This window comes from Anas platyrhynchos, chromosome 21 (assembly GCF_047663525.1).
Source record: "Anas platyrhynchos isolate ZD024472 breed Pekin duck chromosome 21, IASCAAS_PekinDuck_T2T, whole genome shotgun sequence".
Classification (NCBI taxonomy): domain Eukaryota; kingdom Metazoa; phylum Chordata; class Aves; order Anseriformes; family Anatidae; genus Anas; species Anas platyrhynchos.
Window position 1 is genome coordinate 9,779,147 of NC_092607.1, and position 19,259 is coordinate 9,798,405.

At 53.8% G+C, this 19,259-nt stretch overlaps 2 protein-coding genes across 12 annotated transcripts in view; one reads left to right on the plus strand and one right to left on the minus strand.

The window, feature by feature from the left end:
• Positions 1-939: 939 nt before the first annotated feature.
• On the plus strand, positions 940-6,671 carry TGIF2 (TGFB induced factor homeobox 2). 2 transcript variants are annotated; one of them, XM_027473217.3, is made up of 3 exons: positions 940-1,184; positions 1,999-2,237; positions 4,738-6,671. In XM_027473217.3, the coding sequence occupies exons 1-3, from the start codon at positions 1,148-1,150 to the stop codon at positions 5,305-5,307; spliced, it is 846 nt and encodes a 281-aa protein (XP_027329018.1). In that variant the 5' UTR covers positions 940-1,147; the 3' UTR covers positions 5,308-6,671. The 2 variants fall into 2 exon arrangements, with proteins under 2 accessions (XP_027329018.1, XP_027329020.1); XM_027473219.3 differs by lacking the exon at positions 940-1,184 and adding an exon at positions 1,590-1,874.
• Positions 6,672-8,182: 1,511 nt separating this feature from the next.
• The window catches only part of DLGAP4 (DLG associated protein 4), a 124,678-nt gene continuing 113,601 nt past the window's right edge, over positions 8,183-19,259 (minus strand). For 6 of the 10 annotated variants that reach the window (XM_038166069.2, XM_038166068.2, XM_038166067.2 and 3 more), the window contains 6 exons: positions 16,634-16,995; positions 15,191-15,282; positions 14,327-14,736; positions 12,576-12,667; positions 10,850-11,002; positions 8,183-10,029 (listed from right to left, as the gene is read on the minus strand). In XM_038166069.2, the coding sequence (XP_038021997.1) occupies positions 9,814-10,029; positions 10,850-11,002; positions 12,576-12,667; positions 14,327-14,736; positions 15,191-15,282; positions 16,634-16,995 (1,325 nt within the window). In that variant the 3' untranslated portion in view covers positions 8,183-9,813. Of the gene's footprint in view, positions 10,030-10,849; positions 11,003-12,575; positions 12,668-14,326; positions 14,737-15,190; positions 15,283-16,633; positions 17,460-19,259 lie in introns of all 10 variants that reach the window. The other 4 variants (XM_072026690.1, XM_038166072.2, XM_072026692.1 and 1 more) reach the window with 3 other exon arrangements.

The following is a 19,259-nucleotide window of genomic DNA, read 5'->3' on the forward strand; positions in this document are numbered from 1 at the left end:
CAAGCTGAACTTTTTCTCCTGCTTCAGGCTTGTATCGGTATGAAAAAAAGCCTAGTGACAGAAGTTTATTGGCAGCCCTTCTCAACACCCATCAGTGCCTGACACACGGGATGTGGCACTGCTGCTCGGAGCAGCTCTCCCTGTGGTTCCTTTCACGGCTCACCCTGACAAAATGTACCACCATGCTGGGCACGGCCCCTGCTGGGCTCGGCGCTGCTCACGTGCGTGACCTGGCCAGCTGTGGCGTGGGCTCTGGCCAGCTGAGAGTGACCTTTGTGCGTTGCAGAAGGGCGCAGAGCACGCGACGGGGACATCCTACGGGAAGCCTCATCTGGGACTGGCTGTGTGCCTGGGGGTAAGCAGAGCAGCTTGGTCTCCAAAACCCGAAAGGGTCGCTGTGGTTGCAGGGAGAGCGGTGGCAGCACGGTAAGGCCTCCAAAGACCTCGCTGCGTTGGCTGTCCCCACTCCTACGGGTGATGCTGCCCTGCACCTACGGGTGATGCCACCACACCGGTGGTGGGACAGGGACAGGGACAGGGCAGCGGGCAGGTCAGGGAAGGAGCAGGCGTGCTGTCCTCTGAGCAAACATCCTCTGGTGCTTTCCCAATCACCACGCTTGCTTTGAAACGCTTTCCAGCAGCACGGCAGTGCTTGCCGAGTTTCTGATTTCCCCTGCCCTAAGTTACAAAGCCCCCAAACGAAGCCCTGGCGGTGCCCCGGGGTCTGCAGCCCCCGTCCCCGGGCACGCGTCCGGCCGGGCCCTGCAGCGTGTGCCCACCCTGCCCCTTCCCCGCCGGCAGCGGGGCTCCGGGTCCGGCTCCGGGTCCGGGTCCGGGGGGGGGTCCCGGGGCTCCGCCAGGCACCGGCCGCACAAAGGCGCGGCGGGGGCGGGGGCCGGGCGGCTGCCCCGTGGGCCGCGGCGGTGACAGCCGGGGGCGGGCGGGCGGGCCGGGGGCGGGGGGCCCGGCCCAAGTTCCTGCCTCCTTGGGAACAAAGGGAACTCTGTCTCGGCATCTGTCACCGCCGCGGCCCGAAAACTTTTCGCCGCCGGCCCCGCCGCTGCGGGAGGGCCCCGCCGCACCCCGGCCCCGGCGCGGTGGCGGCGGCGGCGGCGGCTGCGGCGCGACCCCCCCCCCGGTACGGCCCATGCAAGGCCCCAGGAGGCGGCGGCGGCGGCCCGGGGGTAAGAGCGGGGCACAAGGCACAACGGGGGAGCCCCCGCGGGCTGCCTGGGGCCGGGCCGGGCTGCGGCGGGGCGCTGCGGGGCTCGGCTTCCCCGTGCGGGGCGGCCCCCGCTGCCTTTGTGCGGCCGGGGCGGCGTGAAAAGTTTTGGCGAGTGCCGTCTCGGAGCGCCCGGGGGGGGTTTGTTGGCGCTCGGCGCCGTTCCCCTCTTTGTTGTCGCGGGGTGTTGAGTTTGGGAGAGTTGCTGCGGGGCCGGGGGAGGTTTTTTGGTGGCTTTGGGTTCTCTTAGCGGCGGGGGTGTGTGTGTGGGGGGGGAGGTGTGGGGGGGGCAGCGTTTGGTTTCTGGCCTCTTTTTTTTTTTTTTTTTTTCTTTTTTTTTTTTTTGCTCTCGCCGCGGTTTCGGGTTTCTTTCCCGTTTCCCGAGCTCCCCGTGCGGGGCGGGCTCCCGGCTTTGTGTGGGCCGAGCGCCCCGCTACCTGTTGCGGCAGGGATACGGGGGGGGGGTGCCCGGGGCTGCCCCGGAGCTGACAGCGGCCGCCCGGAGCCGCCCCGAGCCCCGGCGAACAATGAGCGGAGCCCCCCCGGCTCTGCCCCCTCCCGGCTCCTCTCGCTGCTTTGCGGGGGCAGCTCCTCGTGGACCCTGTGAAGTCCCCGCAGAGCTCCGGGGGCTGTGCTCGGGAAGTGCTGTAGGGTGGGTGCTGGGGGGGGAGCTGCCCCCCAAGCTCGGGCGGTGAGGGGGCTGTGTGGCTGCGTGCCCCGAGCCCCCAGCCAGGGCACCAGGTGATGTGTGCGCTGTTTGGTTTCCACCTCGCCAGGCTTTCACCAGGAGAGGTCCGCAGGCAGCTCCACCATGTCGGATAGCGACCCCGGGGAGGACGACGGCACCACATGTCTGGAGGCGTCTCAGTTGAACAAGAGGAAAAGAAGGGGCAACCTGCCCAAGGAGTCTGTAAAGATCCTGCGGGACTGGCTGTATGAGCACCGCTTCAATGCCTACCCCTCCGAGCAGGAGAAGCTCAGCCTCTCAGGGCAGACCAGCCTCTCCGTGCTGCAGGTATGACCCGGCCCCCGTGCGCTGGGGAAGGGACGGGCTGGGGCAACCCCTCTGAAGACCCCAGAGGACTTGGCATGCTTGAAGCATGGGGCAGTAAGGAGGCAGAGAGGGAACGGCAGGGAGGCAGAAGTGCTGTGTGTAGGCAGCCTCGAACTGGGAGAGGTCTGTGCCCCAGGGAGCAATGGAGCAGGCGTTTTTGGCTGGCCAGAAGATGGATTCAGATTGGGAAAAAGGAAGCGATACCACTCTGTTAGTAAATGCTGCCACGAGTGGGGGCTTCCAGGGGTTCAGGCTGCTTTATCCTGTTTCCCTGGGCACCCCCCAGCAAAGCGGCCAGGCCACCTTCCAGGTCAGAGCTGGGCAGGGGACAAGTGTCCCAGGAGAGAGTGCGCCATACAGGGCTGGGCTCGGACCTTGGGTGGACCACAGGTAGCACCGGGTGCTGGCTCTCCTGCTTGCCCTGGTCACACTGGCAAAGTAAAGGGGAGCCCAGCCCAGCCGAGCTCACCTCCATGGGGCTTCCTCTGCACCTCTTGTCTCCTTGCCCTGCTCTCAGCGCAGTCCTGGCCAGCTGGCCCAGACACTGGTGTGTGGGCCGTGACTGTCTGTCTGGTTTCCCTCTCCCTGACCGGCACAGCAAACTTTCTTTTTAATGTTTTACTTATCTATTGAAATGCTGGCTGAGCAACAGATTTGTGTCCAGCCAGCAGCTGGGCTATGCTGCAGGGCAGGCTGGTGGTGCTGGGGCGCTGTCAGGCGGATTGGCTGTGAAGCAGTGACCGGCCCAGGATGGTACTGGTGCTACTGGGCCTGACGGCTGTACCTAGCCTGGGCGCTGCCTGAGCGTTGGCTCCAGGGGGGCCACAGCCACAACTGGGGACAGTGGGACCGGGGACAGTGGGACCAGCCAGAGCCACGCAGCCACACCCGGGATGGAGTGGGGCATCCTCATTCTGTGGTGGGGAGCTGTGAGATGGTGCTGGCCCTTGGCAGGAGGTGTGAGTGAGGTTTCTTCTGCTGTGGGATCTCCCTTGCTCTGAGGTGACACAAAGGGCACTGCTCGGCCATCCTCTGCCTGATGATGGGGTGGTGGAGTGGGACACCCCATGGCAAGGCAAGGCCGGAGAGGCCTCGGGGGCCAGCCTCGGGAGGGGTGCTTGAACCAGCAGGGCCGATCCCACTCCCCCGGGCGCCTCCTGAGCGCAGTGGCCGAGCCGGGCCCTGCGCCCTGCAGTTTGTTTATGCGTGCCCCTGCCTGGCTGCCAGTGACGAGGCGGCGGCAGTGTGGTGGCCCCAGGTCTCCAGGGCGACCGGGCAGCCTCGAGCCCCACGCAGAAAGCCGGGGTCAGGAAGCTGTGCAGGCTCCCAGGCCAGCCCCGCGGCTACCGGCCTCCCTGCCCTCATCCTGAGGGAGAGGGGCACGCAGCAGGGCCAGGTTTTTCTTCCCCAAGAGCACAGAGGATGCTGTTCTCATCACAGAGGTGTTTAAAAATGTGAAACATTAAAAATAAGCCTGCTTGCTTGGAAGGGGAACTGCCGAGGCTTGTCTAGCTCCCCCCCGCAAGCGAATGCCATGTGGCAGCCTGCGTCCCGGCCGGGTGGCTGAGCGTGCCCGTCTGCCCTGCTCGCTGCGTGGAGCTGAACAGGAGCTGGGATTTTGTGGGGGCTCCTGGGCACTGCAGAGCCGGTTGGGCTTTTTGTGGGTGCCAGGGTGCAGCCCTCTGGTTGGGGATTTACAGCTGCTGATGGCCGTGGGAGCGCTGGAGCACGTCAAGGGCTCTTGGCAAAGGGGTTGCAAGGGAGTGTGTTCACACACAAGGAAAAAGGGGGTGAGTCTCACATATTTGAGAGCGTTAAATGCCAAATATTGTCTGAAAGACAAAAAAAAGGACAGCTGAGATCTTGCTGTGATTGAAGTTGTGGTAAGTTCTTTCTACCCAGGGGAAATATTTTACAGAGACACTGATTTAGGAAAGATTTTTTTTTTGCCTGATTTAGTCTCTTCTAGTTGTTTTCTAGGAAGAAGGCAGTTTTTTTAACCTAGCTTTTTGTATGTGGTTGTTGCGTTTCTGAGGGGCTTCCAGAGGTGTAGCTGCAGAGGTTTGCCTCTTTTGCATCCAGCTGTTTGGAAATGCCTTCAAAGCCAGCTTTGCTAGTTAGCAGGAGGCACAGGAACACATCAGTGAATTGCCGCCATCCCTGCTGTCCTTCAGGGGATGGGAAGCTCCGTGAGCGGGCAGTTTGGTGTCAGAGATGTCGAGGGAGGGTGTGGGAGCTGTGCCCTGCTCTGCCTGCCCATGGGCAGCCACAGCGAAGGTGCTGGGAGGAAGGGGCTGCCCAGGCAGGCAGGAAGCAGCCGGCGCTGAGGTTTCCATGTGCAGCCCCTGCTGGGGCACCTCTGCCTCCGTGAGCCATGGGAGAAGGAGGTGTGAGGCGGGGGAGAGCTGTGGGGGGCTCGGGAGCTGCTTGCTGACAGCGCTGCACGCCTCTCTCCTCCCAGATCTGCAACTGGTTCATCAACGCCCGGCGGCGGCTGCTCCCCGACATGCTGCGCAAGGACGGCAAGGACCCCAACCAGTTCACCATCTCCCGCCGGGGTGGCAAGGCTGGCGACGTGGCCCTGCCCCGGGGGGCTGCTGCTGGCTCTGGGGTGCTGGTGGTTCCTCCCATGACCGCGGCGGGGGCCACCAAGGTGCTGCCCATGTCCGTGTGCCCACAGGTACTGTGCCACCCTGCCCAGGCGGTGGGCAGCAACCTGACGGTGCCGGGTGCCCGCAGCCCCGAGCGGGAGAAGCAAACGGAGCCAGACCCTCACCCCAAAGCGCCGCTGGGTGCCGCCGGCAGCACCATGGCCCTGCTGGCACGGGCTGAGGCTGCCAGCCCCACCAGCGGACTGTTCAACACGCCGCCCCCCACGCCCCCGGAGCTTTTCGGCGATGACTTCAGCAGCTTCCAGCTGCTGGTGGAGGTGGCGCTGCAGAAGGCGGCCGAGCTGGAGTCGCAGCGCCAGGGCGGGCAGCTGCCCCTCTCACCCCAGCCTGAGCCCCCAGGGGCCTCCGTTGCCAAATAGCCCCCGGGCCAGGTCCCACGGGGTGCCCTTCCTTGGGGGCGCCCAGCCTCCAGCCTCGTGCCACCCACAGGGTCCCTTCTCTCCGGTCCGCAAGATCCCCTGTCTGCCTGCACCCCCAAACAGCTCATCTCAGAAGCGGACTCGTGCGTCCCAAGGGGCTCCGGTACCTCCGCTGGCCATGGGGGAGAGGAGAGGAAGGGCTGTCCTCGTCCTGTCCTGGGGAAACGCTCACCATCCTTCAGAGCCCTCGCCGTCTGCACTCCTGGTAGGGACAGGACGCCGGGTAGGCAGGAGGATGTGGCTGCTGCAGCCTGGCCAGTGCGGAAAAAACCTCTGCAGCTGAGCGATGTCTCCTTGCCACGACCAGCACTCACTGTGCGAGGCCACGGAGCTCCCTCGGAAAACCTGCTGACTGCCCTGTCCTGTAAACAAGGGTCCAGCCAACACCACTTCTTCAGGGGGAGAGAGAGTTCTTTCTCTCTTTCCATTTAAAAAAAAAGTTTGTGTCTGTTTTAAGGACCACAGATGAAAAGCTTTTTCTCCCAAATCTTTCTGATTTTCTTTTTTTCTACCTTTCTCCTATTTTTATGGAGGACCTTTCTGGTACCTCGTGCTGGCCAGGAGCCGTGCCTTGCCTGGGGAGGCGCAAAGGACAGATGAACTGGAAACCTGAAATCTGTGGGATTTTCTTGCACAGAAAACCTGGGAGTCTCCTCTTCTGCCTTAGGGTGTTACAGATGCTGCCAGTAGAAAACTCCATGGTGCTGTTTAGCAGTTTTTTTGTTGAAACATTTTCCCTCTAATTGTGATTTATTCTATTTTTTTTTTAAATTTCTTCTACAAACATTTCCGCGACCTCCCTGTATTTCTCTCACGTTCCTGCTGAAGATGTGCACGTTGTCTCCTGGAACAGAGAGCGCGTCGCAGAGCCTGAGAAACGCCGACTGCAGGCTGCTGCTGCTGGGGGCGGACGCGAAGCTGAGACTGTGAATTTTTTTTTGTATCCAACACTTTTATTTTTAAAAAATATTTGGAAAGAAGCATGTTGTGGGCATGGGCTACCTGTGTGTCCCTCTGCAGGCGCAGCCCCCAGAATGCGGTTGTCTCATCAGCCAGGTGCGATGAGCCGCATGGAAGGCTGGGGGGGTGTGGGGGTGTCGAGTCCCTTGGCTCCCTGCTCCCCTCGTGCTCGGGGGAGCGTGGTGGGGCCGGTGCTGTGGTGCTGGTGACCTCTAGTGACAGCCGGCGTCTGTGGGGAGCAGGAGCCCGGGCACTGCAGAGGTCCTGGGACTATTGTTTCACTGTAAATTTAAGTTAAATAGTGATACGTACACACATATGTAATCTATCCTGAGAAACACTAATCCTAGGTTATTAGCCTGATTGTTAAGTTGCATGAATAGAGATAATGACGTCCACAGGATCTGGTGCTCTGCAGCAGCTGGAGCCAGCAGTGCCAGAAGAAGGCAGTGATTTGGGGGTCTGTTTTTTCCCCGTTTTCTTGTTCAGAGGAAAGGAGGGGGTGTTACCAAGTGCTTCAGGGGCTGGGGAAGGATTACCGGTGGTGCCTCACTTTGCTGAGCGCTCCCATGCAGTGCAGGGATGGCTCCAACGCTGGTGGTTCCCAGCTGGGCAGGGGCACCAGCACAGTACTGCTGGGGCTGAGGCTCACCTTGTGGTTACAAGCATTGCCTTCCTCAGCTCCCCCTGCTCCAATTTATGTCCAGCCTTTGCCCTCTGCCCCCTTTCTGGAGCACGTCCTTTATTTTGGGACTGCCTCCTTTATTTCTAGGTAGCCCTTCCCTACAGCGCTCTCTCCCTCCCAGGGGAGGGGGAAACTTTTCCTTCGCCTCCTCTTGTTTTTGCCTCAGTCAAACCAAAGCGGGAAGGGGCAGTGCTGCTGCACTGGGGGCAGGAGCGCTGCCGCTGTCCCCGTGGGGTGGGGTTGGTGTCGCTGCCCTGAGGATGGACTGGGGGGGGGGGGTGATGTTCTGAATGGAATTTTGGAGCAAAAAACTACTGTAAATATATTTTTCTTTGTTCTTCTGTTGTCAAATAAAAGGTTTTTTTTTGGTTTTGTTCTTTTTTTTTTAAACACGAGATCTGAGCCAGGCTGGGTTATGCCATTCTTCTGTGCCTCACGGGCACGCTGCTGCCTGACCCCATGTCCTGGGCAGGGGCTGTGGAAGGATGGGGACACCTGGGGACAGCCGAGCCTCACTGCTGCAGCTCCGGGGAAGCTCCCGGGCCGCTCTGTGGAGGGGCAGGGCAGGGCAGGGCCCGGTGCCGGTGCGGGCCGTGGAGCGCTCCCCCCTCAACACCGAGCCGCCGGGGGGCGGCCGCTGCTCTGCGCCTCGCCACAGCGCCAAGGGGAGGAGCCCCGCCCCCCGCCAAAGCCCCGCCCCCACAGAGCCCCGCCCTCCAATCAGAGCCCCGCCCCTGTCAGAGCCCCGCCCACCCCCTCTGGGGCTCCTCCCCCCTTCAGGGCACGGCCCGCGCTCATTGGCTAGGCGGACGGGCTCGCCCCGCCCCCTGCGCTTTCCCCGGAAGCACACCGGCCCCACAAGGCCCTTCCCCGCTGCGCAGCGGGGGCGGCCATTTTGTCTCGGCCGCCATTTTATGGCGGGAGCGGCCATTTTGTTAAACGTCACGGGGCTCCTCAGGGGTCCTCCCCACCACGCGCACACCTCGACCCCTTCCCCCCCTCCAAATAAAATAAAAACATAAAATACCCACACCCTGTTAGTCCGCACCCAGAGCCCAACATTAAACGTGGGTCACATCACGGTCAGGGTCTGGTGGGATCCTCTTTGCTGCCATCACCCCCCAGTACCGTGCACTCACAGGACAGGACAACAGACAAGGCACACTCTGGCATCGTTCAAGATTTCACTTTTATTTATTTTTTTTGCCTTCTGGATCACCAACACCCTCGCTGAAACTTCTTTGGGATTCCACCCCCACCCCCGTGAACGTAGCACGCTATCTCCCAGCTCAGTCGAACAAGTGAACAACAACAACAAAAAATCCCCAGCAAGATCGCTCAGGATGGGACCAGATGCTTATTTTGAGGGGGTGGCAGAGAACTGGGTGGTGGCAGTCCTGGCTTCAAGAAGTCAGACTGAAAAGGAGGCCTACAAAGGGGAAAAATGGGCTAAAAAATATTTAGCAATCCTTCCTCTACCCAAAGAGCAGGAAGATAAGGAAAAAATAGTCATCTGATTACACACAGGGTATATATTTTTACACACACTTTTACACACATCTAGATATAGTACATGTAAAAATATATGCTATACATATGCCCATTCTCACCAAGGTGCCTTTACTACACCGTCTGCACTGTGTGTGTGGGCATGTATACGTGTGTATGAATTAAATGTACAGGTACTACTAACTGTATATGTGCATATGTACACATACGTACAGGCGGGCAGCCTACTCTCAGCTACCCCTGCCTTCCTCTTTGTACAAAACCCAGTCCTCCCACCCTGAAATACCAGCATACTCAACCCAGCCCTCCCCTGCCCCAGCCCACTTTGAAACAGGTCCCATAGTGTAGCAGCTTCTTTCTCAACAAGCAATTCAGGGAAAATAATTTTGTGAAGGGCAGGGAAGAGGAAAAAAAATAAAAATCAAAGTGAAGCATGTGGGGATCATGTCCGTAGTTGCTCTGTGGTCCTTCTGTTCCCCTCCTGCGCCTGGGGTAGGGTACTGCTCTCGGGATCAGCCAGCCAACCACCATCCCTGCCCCTCTTTGCCAGCTTATTGCACATTTGCTTCTGTACTGCATTTCAGCAACTCTGCATTACATTCCACAGGTCCTGTCATCCTCTCACTTCATTAACACAGGAATACAAACCCATGGCCCTGTCCCTTCCCACCCCTTCTCCCCCCACCCCAATATCCCCATCAAAAGGAAAACAAAACCCAAGAAAGGCTGCTTGCTAGCAGAGTGCAACAGTAGTACACACTGAATAGGTGTTCTCTTCAGGAGCTCTGTGGAAGAGAGGTTATTTCTAACACAGTAAACAAAGCCATGCAGAGGGTAGGAGAAAAGGAGCAGAAGGGGGAAAAATAAAGGATGAAAGAACAGAACTAAGGAGGAGGAAGAACATAGGATGGCAAGTGCTCAAGGCTTCATGTTTTTTGTTGTCCTCTTCTTGTAAACAAGCTAATAATTCTCATTAGATAGAACAAGTAAAAATATTGAAGTTCCAAGTTGAGGGGCTGGAATTTCCAGGAGTATGTTCAATCCATTCAGCAACACCACAGCCAGTGAGAAAACGAGGGGTATGTTTTTCTTTTTTTTTTCCTTTTTTTTTTTTCTTTTTTTAAAATCTTCATTACTTAAAGCTGAGAGAAAAAAAAGCCAACTCAGGAGCCCTTTTCAAGGATGGCTCATTGTCTCTAGACTGAATAAATCACACTAGTTTAGAGAGAACCTTTTTTTTTCCTTTTTAATGACTTATAAAAACCACGCGGTTCCTTCCTCTGCCCCTTTGCTCAAAGGCGGGTCTGTGCCTCAGGGACGTAGATCTCGATGCTGTCTGCGCTCTCCGTGGCCGAGTTCTGCCGGACAGAAGCAGCCCGCTTGGCTGCCATGAGACGCTTGCGAGCTTCCTGGCGCTGCTTGTCTGAATCAGAGGCTCTGTCCCGGTTCAGTTGGGATTTGGACTTGGCTGGCTTCTTTGGCACTGGAGGGGGTGGTTTCTTCTCTTCCTTTAGGGAGACAGTAAGGAAAAACCCAAACATAAAATAAAAATGCATATACAGAAGCTTGCTCTCTGCTATGGTGGGGACTCACGTCCTGAGGGACTAAGTAATGAGATTATGGAGCGTCAGGAGAAAGAAGCAGGAGCGCTTCCCAAGCAAGACACTCATCATAAATTCAGCTTTCCCAACTTCTAGAAATGGAACATTTTGTACTTCAAATTTGCACAGAGAAGTGTTCTGTGGCCCAGACTGGAGTTTTCTGGCTATGTCTGTAGCCCAGCTGTGAGTCAGGGTACAGCAGACAGCATCTGGAACTGCAAAATTTGAATACGCTGTCCTGCTTGCAGCCATAGAATCTTTCCTCCCCTCGTATCTGGTAAAGCAGCCTGGCCCTGGTACACAGCCCACCCTGAATTTTGAAAAGGCTCCAGCAGATGCTTTTTATACCACCCAGATACCAGGAATAGTTGCAACCTACTTATGCAGTGCTTTTAACACTAGAGGCCTCCTCTGCATCACTGCTTTAAAAGCACCACTCCTCTCTCCCCATCGTAATATTCTTCCTCTTGTACAAAATTGTTTCCACTGTTACTCAAGAGGAATGTTCTCAATGCATTGCAAGGCTGTGACTGCATGCTCGGGGAAGATGGCTGACAGACAATGCAATCTTATAGTACAAGTGCTAAAAGCATTATCAGAGGCAGCTGTAGTATATGGAGAGATTACACTGCGTAACTAGAAGGTGGTAAAGGTCCTACAGACATTCTGATTACAAACAGGAGTTGATGCAAGGCACTCTGGCCACTCCACGCTGCCCCACACTCACCTTTCTCTCTGGTGTCTCTGCCAATTGCCAGCTGTTAGCTTTCAGGTGGTACAGCTCATCAAATTTCATGCTGATGTCTTCAATGGACAACTGCAGGAGATCCCAAAACCCAGCTAGGTCCTGGGCTGTGGGTCTGGGATTGGCGTTAGGGTTCTACCAGGGAAAGCATAAAAGCATGTTAGAATACACCTTCCTGACAAGTAGAGCAGTCTGCACAGGGTACATATACACCCCTTTTAAACCTTACAGCTGCCCAATGACTGAAACTTCGAGAACACATAAGAGACACCAGCCCGAAGAGGACAGAGGCACATGACCATCATTTACAGTCAAGAATATTTTTGTAGCAAACAGGAGGCAGAAATCCTGATGACATTTCTCCTTTAGGAGCCTGAAATGTAATCCTGAAAAGGCACTGTAGTAAAAAGCAATCAGACTCTTCTCCCCAAAGCACCCGTAGTTAGTCCAGCCCCATAGCAGTAACACCCAGCTGAAGCTCCCCAGCATGTGATTAAGCTAGAACACAGTTTTGTACTCAGATCATAACTTCAAAGGCTGTAACAAGGGAAATTGATACAGCACAATGCAAAACACAGCTCTGACACCTGGAGAAATTGCACGCTGGCCTTCTCACAAGCAAAATTCAAAATTGTCTCACTCAGATCACTTTTCTACATGCCCCTGAGAGAGTATCGGTATTTCTCAGGCTAGGTTGAAAAACTAAGTAGCTAAAGTAAGTTTTTCCCCATTATAAACAGAATTTCCCCAATTTTCAGGCATATGAACTGCCATCATAAGCCTGCATTTTCTTAGGGAAGCACGGGATCAAATCTGAGCAGCACAGCACAAAGCATTAAAGGAAAGCTTCAGCACAGAACCCTGCTGAAAGCCTGGCTGCTGGTGGTGTTGCTGCTAATCTCTCAGCCATGTTCAGCCAGAGATTAGCACAGAGATGCCCAGTGCTTCAACCCCTTCCTTCTCAATTTTCTTGCAAATAAAGGAGAATGTACCTCAAGAATTTTGCAAAATCCATGCCATAATAAAGCTTGAGGGGTTAAAAAAAAAAAAAAAACAAAAAAACCAACCCAAACCCAGATTCTCACTCATCCCTAAGTTATCTCCATTTAGATCTCAGCAAGGGCAAGCCTTTGCATTACATTCATAGAGATCCAATTCAAACAGTGCTTTGTGACCAACCAGGGTCAGTGATACTGGGACAGTAACCATCCACATAAACTACAATGCAAAGCAAGCATATTTGGAGAGGAACAGTAGCCTTTTCAAACACTGCCCCCATTTGGCAAAATCTGTGGTTCACCTCAAAAAGTCCTTTGGAAGTAACAAAGGAGAGATTGGTTTCCAGGACACGCAGCAGAATGGCCAGCTGACATACCAGAGCTACAGACAGCGTCAATGTATTTGGTGTACCCTGATTAGCAGTTCAAGAAAATTCCTGCGATAGCATGAGCACCAAAAGGAACTGCAAACACTCATCCCTGAACAGAACACAGCCTAAGAACTGCCCAAACAACCTCCCACTGCTCACCTGCTATTTAAAAACAGCATTCATCCATTGTGGCATGGTGTACAGCTGCTTTGGCTTTGCCCTGCAACCCTGTTCCACTGACAGCAGCCTGTTAATTAACACCTGATAGCGCTCCTGTTTTGCTGTTGAAACAGATGCATTACCCTCCCAAAAACAAACAGGAAAAAGAGCCAGACTCACCAAGTTTTGTTCACAGAGGCCGTGGAATTGCTGGAACTTCTGTGACATTAGTAGCTGTGCACTGCCCACTGCACTCAGGACTTTTCCTAAGACTGCAGTAGTGGAGGAGAAAAAAGGACCTCAGTTGAACAGACCATCAAATAGAGCCACAAGTTCAAGTGTTTGGAGCAAGGAACACTCTTGAGTCATTAGGAGTTCCAGAGATCCCCAAGGAACTACCTGTTCTCTGATAAAGACGCTGCACTGAAACTGCAGTCTGTGATTGGCTTTGCAATCTGTTATTGCTCCTTCTAGAGCAGGCCAAAAGCAGGCCAACAGACCGAGATCGTGATATCAGAGCTCGCAGGAAGTTCCTTAAGCAGGCTTCAGCCCATCAAACAAGCCACAAGCACCACCTCAGTGAGCAGATCTGTTGGCACCTGCTCACAGACCATAACCTGCTCTTCTGGTCATGTGCAAGGCAAAGATGGCAAGGGGCAGGAAAACTGCCTCTGATCTCCAGTTACTAGAAGGAATTCAAATACTGACTGGCAAGGGATTTTAATCAGGATGTTTTTTAAAATCCAGGACTTTATGCTGCTCTTAGTGAATCTCCAAGAAACCTTTGAGTATAGCAACATTCTTCTGCTCAGTAATGGAAGAACACTGAATATGGGCTTTTCCATTCCAAAGGCAGGGTTGAGAGGCCCACAGTGTATGCAAATACATCGTGAAAAGGGTTGAAACGTGTTTTCTCCTCCCTGGCCTGCTGCAGCATCTACTGAATTGGTTCTGAACGTTTATAGATCTGTGCTTGGCCGGACAGCCATAAGCTGGGCTTTCTTTAAATGCACTATGTTCTCTGTTACAGGATCTGCTAGGAGATTGCTCTTAAGGTCAGTCTCCCTGTTGTTTCTTGGCAGGGAGACCTGATACACCCCACCCCCTGGAGGCAACCAGAACCCTGGCTCTGCCTGTCCAGCTTGGCAGCCAGTGCAGCATCGCTGTGCAACAGGATTAGAGATTAGTTGCCCCCACCCCCAGCAGTGACAGTGAGCTATAACCAAGTCTCATCATCGTTTCAACTTTCTCAGATACTTACAGGCCCCAAAGATCGCGCCCCCTGCAGCCTAGTTAGCCACTTTTGTCACTCTGTACGCATCTAGGCATGATTTTAATTGTAAAGAGTACAATTTTTGCCATCTCATTTTAAAATAATGAAACAAGCCCAACTGGGCTGAACCCAATAAAGTCAAGTGGCCTTATGTTTCCTGTATGCGTACTTTTGGTGTATTTAGTGTGAATTCATTAAAGTGTTCCTGTATGAAGAAACCTCCTCTTGGCTGTTAAGACAAGCCCGATTAGACAGGCTCAGCAGTCACAGTTCCTTCTGCCCCACCACCAAGTAAGCTTTCACCTGTCCACTCAGCTACAATGGGCTAGGCAGGGACAAAGACCTCACAGCCTCCCTGAAAGCAATTTAGTCAAGCTTTCAGCTGTTTTGACTTGTCAGTGGATGATGGCAGCTTCTGAAGTCTTCTCTACTGCATCTTAGTATTATTTCTTACCCAATCTGCTAGAGAAAGTTGCCTTATCCTTTCCAAGGACAGACTGCTTCTTGTCCCACCCTCACCTCCAGGTTTCGCCATTACCCTGTGGCAAATCAGCCATCTAACCACAGAAAGCTAAACCAATACTTGGCTTGAATTCTTTCTCAAAGGAAGAGCTGCTAGGCTGCTCCAGTTTAGCATCCAGAGGCTGGCAGCACCTACCTTCTTCAGAGAGATTGTTCTCTTTGGTCTCCTGGTCCATCTGGCGGCACCAGCCTTCTAAACGTTCTGTTTCTGCCTGAAGCAGCTTCAGAAACCAGTACCCATCCCGCCGGCAGGCTCCTGGCTGTATGGGTTCTGATGGCGAGGTGGAGGATGTCTCAAGCCAAGGGTCAGGAGGAGGGAGAGAGGAAGGTTCCAGGGCTGGGTCACTGTTATCTCCATAGGAGAGGTTTCTCTTCATCTGTGAGGGCTTGGCTGGTTGCCTGGTACTAGTATCAACACTAACGGAGTTGTTGTGTTGGGGGCACTCAGCAACACTTCTCTCAGATGATTTACAGCTAGAGTTATTAGGTTCCTGCGTGTCAGAGTCTGTGTCCTGTTTGGAGGACATACTGCGAGAGTGACTGTTTCTAGAGAGATCAGAAGCAAACGTATTAAATAGCAGAACACAACGGGGCTGGCTGCACACATCAACAATGAAATGCATTTGTTTATTAAGGCTGCAGCTGAGCTTTCCCCTGCCCCTCCTCACACACAAACACACACCACACATTCAGACAGACGGAATTATAAGGTTGCCTGCTTACTGCAATAGGCCATTCAGATGAGAGGACTGATGCACATCTATAATTACATCTTGGACTTTTTATTTCATTTCGAACCCCCATTGATTTGGCTGTTTACAGAACAAGTGCTGTTTTCAGCGGTGTGTGCTGCAGAGGAAGAGCTCTCCACGGGCCCCCATTCTACCCCACTTGCATTAGAACAGAGAACGGGAGAAGGAGAAGGCCTAAGCAAAACTAGAGGGAAGCGCAATTTAAAAGAAAAGAGTAAGAATTGCAAAAGCCTGCGTCTTTCACTTACCGCCACTCGTCCTCTACCTGTACCCCGATGGACTGGAATTTGGTGGCTGGTGGAGGAGGCTCCTCTTTTGCCACTGGCTGAAGGCAGTCAACCTTATTGAACAAAAAAATACAGACAAAAACAGACACAAGAACTTGCTGCTGGAATTCACATTAGTAGACCGGGAGGGCTGCTTCACACACACACACACACAGCATGCAGACACCACACGTCAACTGGAGGGCTGTGCTAGGAGAGGTGCGAGGCTGCTGCTCGTGTTTGCCTCCACTTGAGCACCAGGACTGCTGCTAGGTGTCTGCTCTGAGGGCACCTGGCTCTAATATTTGCTGCTGTTTGCACAGCAGTGGCTGGGGAAGGGCTGCATGTGCCCAAGGGAGCACCTGCATGTGGGGGGTAAGAGACTGGCCGAGACCAGGGAGCTTCCTGAGAGGGCAGCGATCTGATTGAGGCTGACAGCAAAACCCAACTTCCTCTCTCCCAGGGACTGACACCTTCCATAGCCCTGGATAAGAGGCTTAGAAGGTTTTAAAAAGGAAATCCAGCTGCAGGGCAGGTAGGCTAGGAACCATCTCAGAAAACAAAGAGGAGAGAAGTCAGCATCTCCAATGCAACTTCTCTTGCTTACTGCTCTTTAACACATTTTGCCCTGCTAGCCACACAAAGAAGCTTAGCCCAGCTCCTACATTCGGACTTGCCCGAGTGCCCAAGGTCCCACCTGTAGGTTATAACCCACAGCACGGAGCCAGAGCTTTGGGACAGAACCACTGCTTGCAGGGACCAGCCACCTGTACCTGGGAAATCTGTTCTCACGAAAAGGTTGACAATTGCAGATGATAACCCTTGCTGGATAAAAGCATGGGTTTATGCTACTCAGTGGGATCTCATTTGACTGTATAACCTACAGCTGATTACCACCAGTTTCCACAGAGTTAAGTGCTTCCAGCAGGAGCAGCAGCAACCCACTGGCGCAGCCAGCCACCAAGGGAGTGCTCCTGGCACGCCTACAGCCCTGGGACCAACTCACACTGCAGCAGCCCACACCACACAGACAGCAAGTAGGACAGCCCACCACTCAGAAAGTTGTCCCAAAAACCATGAGGGACAAGGAGCAGACTGACACTATGTAATACAATACAGAGCACAGGGTCACCCGCAGGTGTACTAGCAGCACAAGGCCTCTTTAGAGAGACACTTGGTTCACAGGGTCCCACTGCTTTATGAAGTGTTTTAATTTTGTACTAAAATAATTTATTCCTTTCTGGTCTGCTATGAACAGCTTCTGCTGTATTTCACCCTGGGAGCACGGGAAGTTAGTCTGACAAGCTATTCTCTTGCTATTCTAGGTGAGTTCAGATGCACACCTGGTCACACAAAATGCACACGCTAAATGGATGGGCTAAGGACATTCCTTAAGACACAGAGGAAAACAAAACTATTCCATACTTGTATTCCTATAGACGACAGCTTTCTCTTGGGGACGTTTTCCACTTTAGGCTCTTCGTTAGTCAGAGTCCCTTTGTCACTTTTCAAGGTTGCATTTTTCTGTGGTAATTCTGGAGTGTCTCTTGCTGGAGTCACAACACTGCCCCGTGTCACGCTGGGTGTCCTGGTGCTGTCCAAGCTGTCTGAAGAATTGCTCAGCCCTGACTGGCTGGTCACCTCGCTCTTGTGGTCCTGGCTGTCCAGGTAGGTGTCCTGCGCTGATTCAGTGCTGCTCTGCACAGTGACAGAGATGAACGGCTTTGATGTGGTCCGAGGTGGGACAGGAGGTGGAGTCTTTTTATATGCCACTAGGCATGATGAACCTGCAGGGACGGAGGTGGGAAGAATGGAGAATGCAAGAGACAGATTGGAGAGAGAGGGAGAGGGAGAAACACAGTAAAAGAGAAAGAAAAAGCAGGTCAGTCACAACATCCAAGAAGAGCCTCCAAGTAGAAGCTGGAGGCAAAAATGCAGCAACAGCCTATAGCCAGCAACTCACACTGGGTAACCCACACCAAAGCATACTGGGAAGCAAAAGGCAGAGCCAGAGCTAGCTTGCAAAAGAAGTCAAAAGAAATTCCATGATGGGTGAAAGGCTAGAAGCAGAGAAGAAGTACAGAGAAGCCTCCCAAGGATGCTACAAGGTTTAGCCAATATAAGCCTCCACGGTGGGGGAATTCTGTTTGGCTAAGCACTATGTTTTAGTGTCCTAGTACAGCCAAGTGTCTCAGCTCTTTGTCCCATCAGTTGACAAATTTCAGTGTCTGGATCAGGGTGGTGGTTTTTCCTATAAAAATGGAAAGAAGCCATAAAGTGTATTAGATGTTGATAGTAGGAATGAACATTTGTGAAGAACCTTAAAAAAACAAAACAAAACAAAACTATCTGCTATGCATTTACAGCAAAATACATCGTGCTGGATCCTACAGCCTGGGACAGGCCAGGCAGTGCTGCTCCACATCCCCAGGTCCAACCAGTATCGAGGCTGAAGATGTGCTCCCAGTGTGAGCACGCACAGAAAACACATCGACTACATACGTATACATACACGTACACGGCCGGCCACACATCAGACGGGAGCAACTAAACAAAGAGGTGACAGCAGCAGTGGCCTTATCAAGGTGGACCCTCCAGCAGCTGGGCTCACTTTATCTGCCCACTGGATGGCCTCTGGATCCCTGGATCTGAGCCTGATGCTGAAGTAACACCCCAGCTGCAGCACAGGCCATCACACCTACACAGGACCATGTGCTCTTGCTCCAGGCCAGCCTCATCCCCTTGTTCCCAAGGCTTCCCACAGCCACATCCTCTGCAGCGAAATTGCACAGCTACACATTGTGCACTGCTGACTTGTTGCACATCCCCACATCTACCACATTAATAGCTGCAAGCTCCATTCCAAAGGGAGCTAAAAGGAAGGGGTTACAGAGAAGGAGATCTACGTTTCCAGAAGTATTTATGTGCCTGAAGATGCTGAGAAGCCCTGTAATGGTCCTGCTGTTACAGGAGAACTAGGAAGCCTGTGAGGCTGCCAAACAGGCTGCCTTTCAGCGTGAATCCAAACAGGAACTCAGAAAGACAGAGCTGATAGCTGCTCCCTCCTGCCCTTAATACACAGAAGTCCAGAACAAATTGAGCAGCGCCCTGATGGCCACAAGAGCAGGACCTCTCCTAACTGCTCATCCCAGTCCCTACACCACCTTCTGACTTGAGTCCCTCTTGCAGCCTTGTGGGCCATGCAACAGGGAGCCACGCAGCTGAAATATATCCAGGACAATTCACCCTGACCTGTTCCTGGTACTATTCCTTGTGTTGGCACAAGCCACAGAAACTGCCCAGGGCAGCCTGAGCCCACAGCTGCTGCGTGTCCAGCCAGGACAGGAACTTATTATGCACTTTAAGAACCACCCACAGTCATTTCCTAGAAGGTCAGACCCAAATATTGCAACTTGTTAAATTTACGGGCCAAAACACAGCTACACGCATCTTCTAGCCAATGGGTCAGTCATGTAACAGCGTGCCCCTGCACTGCAAGGTCACTGCTAACTGCAGCAGTACCGCCATCCCCTTCCCACACCACCTCCTTCCTCAGCAGGGTGCAAGCTCATCCAGCAGGGCAGCAGCAGGACTTGCTGCAGATGCTCAAGCAACGCTAGGTCAGAACTGTTTAGTGTCTCCAATCAGTCTCACCCCTGGGATGTTCAGTTCAGCAGAAATCCTAGATCAGATGGCACCACTTGTACAGGCTGAACAGCAGCACAGAGCTGACCTCTGCCCACATTGCTGCTTTTCTGTATCTTGTTTGTCATATGTATGAATTGCCAGCTCAGCAGGAGGCAGGGGGATGCTAGAGCACCAGCTACTGCAGGACTGCACCCTCTCTCCCCATGATCCCTGCTGGACATCCCAACACCTCCTTTGGTATGCTGTAAACCTGGGCAAGTGAAAACTCGGCTGTTACAGATGTTTGCCTGCTCTGCTCTCTCAGGACAAACTCCTGGCTGCACCTACACAGCCACAGCCACGAGGTCAGACTGGTGCAGTGCTCATGCCAGCACAGCCAGGAGAGCACTCCCCCCCAGTTGTA